This window comes from Rhopilema esculentum, chromosome 6 (genome assembly GCF_057945365.1).
Source record: "Rhopilema esculentum isolate cy_ngs chromosome 6, ASM5794536v1, whole genome shotgun sequence".
NCBI lineage: Eukaryota > Metazoa > Cnidaria > Scyphozoa > Rhizostomeae > Rhizostomatidae > Rhopilema > Rhopilema esculentum.
Window position 1 is genome coordinate 4,298,830 of NC_142820.1, and position 10,577 is coordinate 4,309,406.

Genomic DNA, 10,577 nt, shown 5'->3' on the forward strand with positions numbered 1-10,577 from the left:
ATGTGGAACCAGTTTGTAGTGGCTTCAAATTTTGAGTGAAATTGTTGCTAAAGGCTAATCTGCGCATAAATACTTGTGGTGAAGCACTCTTACGTGACAAACAACCAACTTTCATTGGGCACGAAATGGCCTATCTGGTCTTCGGCGTGCTTGGCGGAGCCTGTCACGAGGTTGCAAAAACCTCGCTGATTTAACATGTGAGTCACATTTCTACGTTTGTTAGAACTATTGATGTATTTGGATGTTGTCATGCATTGGATGAATTATTAACAGTATCATAAAATATTCTGAGGAAATAACGAAGTATTTTAATCCTGGATAGAGGTAGAATTTTGTTGGTTGATATGTTGAACTATTGAAGAAATGGAAAATAATATTAGTGTGGAGGAGAGACATATTCAGAAATTAGTCAATAACATTTGCTGCAACTTCGAGACTGTTTCAGATTGACTAGATTTAAATCAATTTATTATTTATGAAAATGTTAATTTATATAAGCCTGGTTATGTTGTAATGTCCGGATAGAAAACAAAGTTGCCATCGAGGTTCTTCTGTAGAATGTTGGGCAGGAGAGAGATCCGGGGTGCTTGTTAACCCTAGGCATCAACCCTAGGCGTTTTTGTATGTAGTCATTGACAAAGGAAATACAACGGAGAAAAAGAGAAAAATCGATTGATTTTTTATAATTGAAATTAGTAAATAATACTGAGATAAAAAATAAATTAGTTCAGTTGCTTTTGTGCTATCCAAAGCTTGATATTTGCTTTCTCGATCTCGCGGGCCTTGATGACTGATTCAGGGTCGTTGGGATTCCTTCTGCGCAAATCTAAATGGTGGGCACCTTGGTCTATCATTACTGTCACAACACTTGGCGAAGGCTTTTGAAGGACTCCAAGTCCAGACCATGGGTCCAAATTGCCGTTGCTAAAGTTAAAAAACAACACAGTGAACTACAGCTTGAGAATGCATTGCTTTCAAAAGTTACAAAGTACGGTCAATTAGTGTAGTCTTGCCAATTTGAGATTTAAAATGTGCATTGACCAGAATTATGTGCAGTTTTTACCATGCTGATTTCCCCTATCAGTGAACCCCTTCAATCAAATTTTACTATATAAAATGCGATACTTTTCGCGATTATGAGGAATCAGTTGTTTTTACAAGAACGGCTCTTGGTGGAACTATGGTATTTGAAAAGCTGCAAAGATAACATTCTTGCTTGCTTAGATGTCAAAAGGGTTCAGACCCGTCGCTATAGGGGGGGGGGGGGCGTTCGGGTTGTGACACTCTGAAAAAATTAAATTGCAACAACGAGGAGTTTTTGCCATCTAGGGGTGCTTTGTCGACAAATTTCAAAACTTGTCAGCATATAATGGATGGCTCATTCACTTTGACGGCAAATGGGACTTGGAAACTCCCTTTGAGCACAAAAGCGACAGGCCTAAAAGGGTTTGAAAATATAAGGCACGTTATCTTGGCTTAAATATGGGGAAGAGTCTAAAGCAAAAACACTAACATCGTTAAATAATGAAGCAGCTGATTTATGATAAGGATATCTTTATTCAACCAGTGGCAGGTGCACAATAAAGCAGTATAGATTGGTAATGTGTAGTCACTTATATATAACAAGTACGTGCTTAGTTCGTTGAAAGCAGAATTAATAATAAATGTTTTAAGATTTGAGAAATCGTAGGCTCCGAGTTATGCATTGATTATATTATCAGCAGCGCCGGATTCTAAAACTTATTCACAATCAAGAAAAACACATACTATTTTGTATCACACATCAATATTGCTAATTTTGCTAATAAAAACAGGATCACTTTTCTTTTAGTCACCTCAAGTGGCAGTTGATGCTTTTCTTTTTTTAAAAACCTTAACCCAACTAAATGATCACCCCCTTGAAAATTATACACGGACTTAGGTTCTTATTAGTGAAAGCACAGATTTTGTCCTCGCATATACTAGAAGACAAAATAGGCCTGAACTTCAGTACAGATATCGGACAGTCCGTTCGTTAACAAACTACAGGGCTTTCATTTTTCATATCACACCAAATTTCTAACATATTCAACTGATTATCAATGATAGTTCAAGGCATTAATTCAGGCTATTTAATCAAAAGTCAAAGATTCTAAAAATATCTTACCTGATGACCTTATATTTTGAGAATTCTTTATGACCATAGTGAGTACGCCATGCAATTTAAAAACTAAAGGTTTTTGGTACCTTACAAACAGCAGTGGTCAAACAGGTAATATTGGACAGAAATGGTATATATATATATCTAAAAACTACCAAACATAAATATCTTGGCATATTTTACCTGAATACAATGTTTGATGCTGCTTTCAAGTTCTTGCCTCCATATTCACTTTCAACCCAGTAGGCTCTGGTTGTGACACCCCATTGGCTGTAACACTGCTTTGCGTACGCATCAAAATTCCACTGATAATACAGAAAAGAATAAATAAGCAATTTTTCAAATCAAAGCAGTCTTGTCATTCACTTAATTATAGATCTGAATATTGATAAATATAAAATGTTTTCTTGAAAAATGGAAAAATGTAGATTTTCATTTAGCTAAAAATGGGTTTGAAAGCGAGCGAAATATAAAGAAAAAAGCGCAGATAACAGCACTATGTTTGAAGTTATCTTGAACATTTCTTAGATATTCAAAATAGACCAAAATAAAATAAAGAGGTGAGATTAGGTGAATGAGCTAAGCATATTTTTGACTGAAGCTTTGGGGTAAAAGGCATTGTAGAAATGGCATAACCCACTACAAAATAAAACAAAATTCATAAAAAGCCCACAATATTTCAGAGATTCCAGAGATAAACTGTCTTGATTTTTATCTATGAAAAATCCTGAAAAAATGAAAGATCCTTAAAACTGTCTAAGCAAAGTCGAGCCGAGTCGAGCTCTTACTGAGCAAATGTCATTTTGAGAACAATAATGACGAAATGTTACTTTAAAATGCCCAATACATGATAGTTACAAGAAATCTAACTAACCTGCCAGTCTGGAAAGATATTGTGTTCTCCACCGGTGCAGAGTGGCATTACTTGCTCTGTGCATGCCTGAGAGGGAGGAGATAGTTGCCAGGGGAGGAAATAATTCTTTGAAAGAATGATTTTCATGGAGGAATATCCCCTTTACGTGAAATCATCCGAGGGTAGTTTGGCGGTGTAAGGGAAAAGAGAAAGAGTTTACTCTATCTATAGTGCGTGCTATTCCTTAGGGCGACCATTACACAGTTGTATAGAATAGAAAGTGGAAATGTTTCAGCTGTATGCTTAAATTGTAGCCCAAGCCTAAAATACGTCACATAAACTATCAAAACTGTACTGAAATCGCAGGAAACAGTGCGTTGGCTACAACACAACTTCAACTTATTCCTAAGGGTCCATACTAGAAGAGGCTAACCGATCCTGTATGGAACTTTAAAAGAGTTTGAAGAAGACAGTTCGGGACAAGAATTGTAGGTTCTTGAATGCTAACCTGGAAATCCCAACCCCGGTCACCGAGTGATTTTTCTGCCTGTCTTTCCGTGTTAAAGCACGTCGCTTCACCAGTATAGTTCACATATACGTTAACTGCTGCAGATATGCTCTTGAGAAGATCAACACCAGCTACTTCTGGGTTTTGAAGATGTGAGCAGACCACCTGGAATATGAAATTAATACTTTAAGTAGAAATTGTATAATCACTTAAAAGAAGCTTGGCTTTATCGAAGCCCCCAAAAATGGCATTAAAACTATGCTCATTATTTGCTCGTAAAAGATGTGAAACAGAGATCACATCGCACAAAATTGTTACTTTGACTAAAAGCAAGAACATATTACGTTACACAAGAATCGTAATTCTTGGCGTAGAGATAACACCATGTTTTCTTTAAAGCTAGGAATTGTTTACTCTATACAAAAGTCTGTTCTACATCTAATCATAGAATACCTTGATTGGCCATGCTGGAAGTGGTTCCAAGAAGGCAGCAGGATATGGGTAGTCAACTGCAAATAAAATTAAATTCTATCATAAAATGTATAAAAATTCTTTCGGACAATTCTATTCATTATTAGAAGCTCAGTTCTGTCGACAAGAACGAAACCAAGAAAATGAAAAAATAACTGTCGATTCTCAAAATGCAAACATTTCTCACAACGGGTGTTTCTATGTCAGAATGCACAACTGCCTATACGGACATAATGCTTGCCAACGGTTTTTGAACACCCGAAACGTTCACCACATTTCAGAACAGTTACTTTAGAAATAGCTTCTTTGAAAATAGATAAAAATTGAAATAGGTCAAGTCAAATTGGGGGCTAGTACAAAGAACGGGATATAAGCTCTGGAAAATTTGAAATTCAGTTGACTACTACTGGACTGGACGCGTTCTGCGACTTGTTTCACCGACAAAATACAAAAAGGGCGACTTAAATTGGAACCGGCCTTGATTTACCGCAAGGCTAAGTCATTTGTAAAAATATACGCGCAAATACCTTTGTTAAAAATAGGCAAACCAAGAACACATGCAAACAAGGATTACTAACCCATGGCCAGATTTGACCAAACAGATGACAGCCATGTGCTGAGGCGAGTTGTATCTGAAGCTTGCTCAAGAGGATGGCACAGTTTAAAAATGGAATTTAGCCATCCACGTCCACCAGCTATAATAAAACCCGGTTGGGTGAATAGGTTATCTCATAAAAACGCTAGAATGTTTTATCAAATATTTTAATAAGAATTCACTCTAGCTTTTAGTGCCATGAAAGAGAGAAACAAGCTTTTTTATTCGAAAAAAATTGTTTACATCAAAAGATTTTAAAAAAGCTTCAATAGCGCATAACGTAAGTTGTACCGGACTGTCCATACTGTGCGATAATGTCCCAAGATTTGCGTATCAGTGATGTACAAGATGTGCCACCAGCTTTGTAGAAATCTTGTGAAACAATGTCGTAAAATGTCTAAAAAATATTTGTTACAAAGCCTATTAATGTTATAAAAGATACAGTTCTTAATCATACCACTAATCGATCTCGCAAAGATAGCAACATAGCGTGTCTTCGATAGAGTTCTAAAATGATGACGTCTTAAAAATCTGTTTTTAGAATTTTTGAATTTGGATCCCATAACCTGAAAGAGCATCATGAAATACCTCTAAATGTGGAAAATCAATCAATTGTGTTACGAATTTCCAGATATATGGCCACATGTGTATTGGCTCTTTCCCTAGCAAGCCTCTGTAATTTCGTCTCCGTTCATAACTTTATGAACAAAATAACAGTGATTCGTTAGCAAACTTCAAATATTTCATCGGCCATATCTCACCTGATTTAAGACAGATTTGAGTGATCTTGCATAATTGGAAGTATTGCATGATGTTCTTATATGCTACATGGTTAAAATTCTAAAATTCCAAAAATAGCTTTTTGTGACGTCACAGGTCAGCCTGACATTTTAAAGATGCAACCAAAGTCTTTCAAGCCCAAAATTTGAAATGTGAATTGGTAAAAATGAATAAAGCAGCATTTTTTATTCAATGTAGATTATTCAATTCTCCACCTAGCTAGGTGGAAATATAAATGAAAGATGCTGAAATAAGATAACACAAAGGAAAAACCTCGCATTTATTCATCCCAGTGAATGCAAGTATAGGAGCAGATGCAGAAATAGCTCTGAAAAAAAAATATTGGAATAATGAGAAGACAGTCAAAACACATCAAAAGTATGATGAACTTTTTCTAATGTTTTTTATGTTTGGTTCAAACAAAAGGAACTTCGTTACATTGCATATTTCTAAGCAGGAAAATAAACTAAATGTTAACAATAATGTTTCTTTCATTTTTTCTCTTTTATTTGTTTTCCTCATTTGTTTTGTCTCCTTCAAGAAGAGCTCAACAGAGACTTGAAGAAAGTTGAGGAAACCATGCTAGCACTACAGGCCAGGGTACTACATCAAGGAGGTTTAAAAGAAGCCACTATGATTGGGAACTTTGCTGTATTCTAGAGAGTGAGGTTAGGACGACTGTTAAAAATGCAAATACCTGTTGGTGCAGAAAAGTACATAAAATACACTGACCCTACAACACTGCTGGGGTACTTCATTCTAAACCAGGCAGCCAGCATACCTATAGGTTGAAAGAAACACATTCTTTCCTGATTTTAACATAAAGTTTGAAAGGTGAACTTTGCAAAAACATGCTTACTTGAATTTTAAGGTCAAGAATATTTATACTATTACAAAAACATGCTTACTTGATTTAGGCCTTCCTATCCTATTTATACATGTGTTTCTGAATAATCAGTGGTGCCGTGGAGGGGAGGGGGGTTTAGGGGCTCAGTGCCTCAGCCCCCTTTTTAAAATGAAGAGAGATTTTTTGGGCCCCCCTTAACAAGTGAGTTCATATTTGGTTAAACGAATTGTGTGTTCAACCCTTTATTAGACTATGGATTCCTCATGAATGAGCAATTTCTTATCCCTCTTTTTTGTGTCATCAAATAGTTTGAATGATATCTACAGACAATGGAGATTCTTTAACACAAATGCAAGTACTGTATATTGGGTGTGGTCACGGGTGTGGTCTCTTAAATTTGCCTAAAGCACAGCCTCCCTTCCTAACTTTTTAGGATAGCACCTCTGTGAATGATAGTATAGTATTTTGCCATGAATAAAGCCCAATAAAATTTTAAATAATGGATTAAGACAAAAGAGTATAAAAATCAAGAGGATGTAGAGATATGCACAAAATATAACATGTTTCTAGGCCTTTGAATAAAAGTGTGTTAAAGTGCTCTTATCTAACAGAATCTTGCTGTGGAATAGGTACTAAACTTTGGATATTGTCATGCAACTCTTAATGCATTTCCTGACATCTGTTAACTCTGGCTAAAGCTGTCTATAGTTTAGGAGTTTAGGTCTTGAATACCCAAGGGAATACAACATGAGTTCTAGACTATGTTCATATGGCTACCAGAGTAAAGACTGTGAAAATACAATTCTGATTAAATTCCGAACTTTCTTTCCAATCTTCTATGTTTCTATCATAGAGGTCAAAATGATGAAAAAGGATGTACCTCCATAAGATCCTCCAAAGGCAACCACTGGACTATTTTCTGCACCAGGCATGGTTGCCTGTATTGAATTAATTAAATTTTGTAAGGAATTTTGTTACATTCACTGCACATAAAAGAATGATAAATACAAAATTAATTGTAAAGATACAAATAAATTGTAAATACACATATTGCATTATTATGTCTTAGTTTGACAATTCATTCAAACCTTTTAGGTTGACAATTCATTCAAACCAGTTTATCAAACTTTTCTAAGAATAGTATATAATTGATAGATTAAATAACAATTTAACCAAATCTTTGTCTGTATCACAAGTATAACAATGAGCAATACTTAGTTGTATCAAGTGTCTCTCAACTCTAATAATACACAAGTTATGATAAAAGTTGCTTCTGAAAAAATCAAGCTAAACGCTATGATGAGTTAACAAGAATGCAATTTTTCAGGGCTAGCAGCATCTATAGAAAATAATCTATCATTTTGTTGAAACAATTATTTTATGTGCAAAAAAGCAAATATAACAAGCCATATGAAGGTATCATCAAATGGTTGTACAAGAAAAAATAGGAGATTTCTTGCAACCATTTTATGGAGTCTAATTATAAAGAGGAACAGACCTTCATATTGTCAATCAAAGTAGCAAAGTCGGCCAAAGCCTGCTCCGATGTCAGGTAGCCCAGATGGGTTGCATCCTTAATGGTTAACAATAAAACTGCATTGATACAAATTTCCCAGAATGATTTGTTTCATCAATGTTTATATAGTTGCCTTTATTGAGGTAACAGTATATTGGATTGAAGCAAGCATACCAAATTTATCTACAGCTCAGACTTCATCTTTAAGCAAGCTTATGAGTGCTGGCAATTTGGTCCTGTTCTATCATATTAATAAACATTGCGAAAAATGCTAGAAAGGGAAAATCATTTACATTTCAGTTGATTTGATGCATAAAAAAGCACAATGCATCATAGCTGAAATACCCACTCCCAGCCAAACAGTCTCACTTTAACAACAAAAATTGTCATTACATTATGTCTGACATCAAGATTTTACATTCACTGCATGGTATGAGTTTTTATTGCCACAATGAATGTGCTTTCTTTCATAAAGCTCTGTGAGTTTGTGAACAACATTTTATAGAAAGAGTAGATACAATAAACTGTGCTCTGTTTATTGGGAATGGGAAATGGCACAAATTTATTGGGAAAAAAGATAAAGGCACAAATTTCAAGACCTGCAGAAGAGGCAATCCAAGGCACTTTGGTGATATATCTTATATATGTAAAAAGTGTCTGCTTAATACAAAAATGGACAATACCACCCAATGGATAAAACTCTTATGGCCAGATCTGCTGTCACAATGTTCAATGATTTTACCTTGTAGGAGTCTTTTCCAAATGGTAAAGATTGCCCATAGTATCGATGCTCAGCAAAAACCAACATGGCACCAAATTCTGGAGCAATGTCCCACATAAATCCCTGAAGAAAAAATGTAAGTACAGACAAAAATTTTCTGAGAGTACTTTGATGGAATACAGGAAATTTTCTTATGGGCAATAGAGAGACTTGTCTGTGGCTTAGAAATGAATTTCAAAGTGGGGTCAGAAGCTAGTGGGCAAAGCTTCAATTAAATAAAAGGACCTTTAGCTATGGACTCTTTTATAGGTAAGACTGTGGTGTAAATACTAAATTAATAGATTTTTATCACAGGGAGTGCTTTCTCCTTGATTAGTCTATCTATTGAGAGAGCTCCTCCTTTAAGAAATTCCTGCATGCAAATCTCCTTCGTTTTTATAAAATCATCAATATTTTTTTTTCTTGTTCTATTTCTCTCATTGTATGCAATTTACTTCATCTTTTGTGACCTGTTGCTGCATTTTAAAAGATTTGTATGCATGAATCTAAAAAAATATGAACTGAACTGAACTAAGAGAAGGAAAGAAAACAATATGTATGGTCCATAGTCTTACAGTTTTACAATTTTGAGGCATTTGAGGTAAAATTTTCCTTCAAGTTTTGAAGGCAATGTACCAAACATGCCTAGGTAATAGGGGCAACATATTGCAAAAGGAGAGAGGCATTTGCACCCAAAAATCCCAAACTAAACATTTTTTTAACATTGAAGCTAAGAAAAAAGTTACCTATTTCCCTCTGGTAATTCTTTTAGAAGCAAACTGCAAGTTCAGAAAAAGAGACAATTTTCAATAACAATAAAAAACAAAATTGTAGAACACTAACTGTGTTATTACAGAACCAATCAATTGCACCCTCATTGCCAGTATAAAAAAAGATTGGTCCTCCTTCTTTCCAATATTGTTTGTTAACTAAATATCGCTGCCAAAATTTTTTGTCTCCGCCAAGAAAATTGAAATGATCGAGCTGCAATAAAAAACAATACTTATAGAGTACTGATGTTCATAATAAACTTTAAAAATTGCTTGAAGACTACTTGCTTCCAATTCAATTTTTTGAAATACTTCTAGGGTTTCATGTCACAAGGAAATTTATTGTTTGATTTTTACCTTTAAAGGTTTAAAGTATCATAGAAAACGGACTTAGCTGCTGTTTTTAACATCATTCAAATTTTTAAAGATTTTTCAAATCAAGTACTGGTACCATATTACCAAACTATTTAACACACAGGTGAAATGGAGGTAATACACAGGTAAAGTGAAGGTTAGCACACAGGTGAAGTGAAGGTTAACACACAGGTGAAGTGAAGGTAACACACAGGTGAGCTCAGTAACTACATAAATTTTGAGCTCAATGAGGCCAACATTTTGAAGAGTCGAGAGAAGGCTGTTAACAGATACAAACTTATATAAAATCTTGGCAAATTTCTTGAAGAGATTTCGTGAATATTTTTTCTAATCTTCCAATACACTTCTTACTCACCGTTTGCTCAAAATAGAGCGTTTCATAGGTGATATCGTTGTTGTCCTGGTATATGTTGCGGTCGTATTGTGGACGCGGAAAGCGCTGTAATGGTGGGAGATGAAAACTGTTGGCATCTTGAACGATCGATTTGGACGATGTTGAGTCCAGATTTGTAGTTACAGCTAGCAAAAATAACAGCTTTGGTCCGACTTCCATGATTTTAAAAATCGGGTTGTTTTGCCGCCCGTCTTCTCTGCTGTCGTGTCAGCCCCACGAAGGTTAAGAATAAAAATGTTTATTTCGGTTTATCAAGCTGTAAACCTTGAGGTAACGCGTCAGCAAAATTAATTAAACATTTAACAGTCATGTGAAGGTCCACTGACAACAAAGCCTGGATTGTTTACGGTACAACTATGACAAACTGCAGGTTTATCACATGATAACGCGCCATTTTTCACAGGATCCTCTTTGTAAACATCATCCTCGTTTTGAGCTGTACAAGAATCGAAACGAGGCATGAAGGCAATGATAAGAAAAAAAAGACGAGTTAGAAAGACTGGATCAAGCTTCTAATAGTGTCGCCATCCGAGAAGAGGGCCCCAGAACAGCCCATGCTAGGAGACGG

General features: G+C 35.4%; 1 protein-coding gene across 1 annotated transcript; it reads right to left on the reverse strand.

Annotated features, from left to right (window-relative positions):
- Positions 1-668: 668 nt before the first annotated feature.
- LOC135686711 (lysosomal Pro-X carboxypeptidase) lies at positions 669-10,400 on the reverse strand. Its single transcript, XM_065203007.2, has 14 exons — positions 9,971-10,400; positions 9,314-9,454; positions 8,453-8,554; positions 7,693-7,767; positions 7,075-7,132; positions 6,080-6,128; positions 5,621-5,675; positions 4,859-4,964; positions 4,551-4,667; positions 3,955-4,010; positions 3,502-3,666; positions 3,015-3,080; positions 2,324-2,445; positions 669-924 (listed from the first exon to the last, which is right to left on the reverse strand). Exons 1-14 carry the CDS (start codon positions 10,166-10,168, stop codon positions 723-725), a joined length of 1,512 nt encoding a protein of 503 aa, XP_065059079.2. The 5' UTR covers positions 10,169-10,400; the 3' UTR covers positions 669-722.
- Between the last annotated feature and the right edge of the window lie 177 nt (positions 10,401-10,577).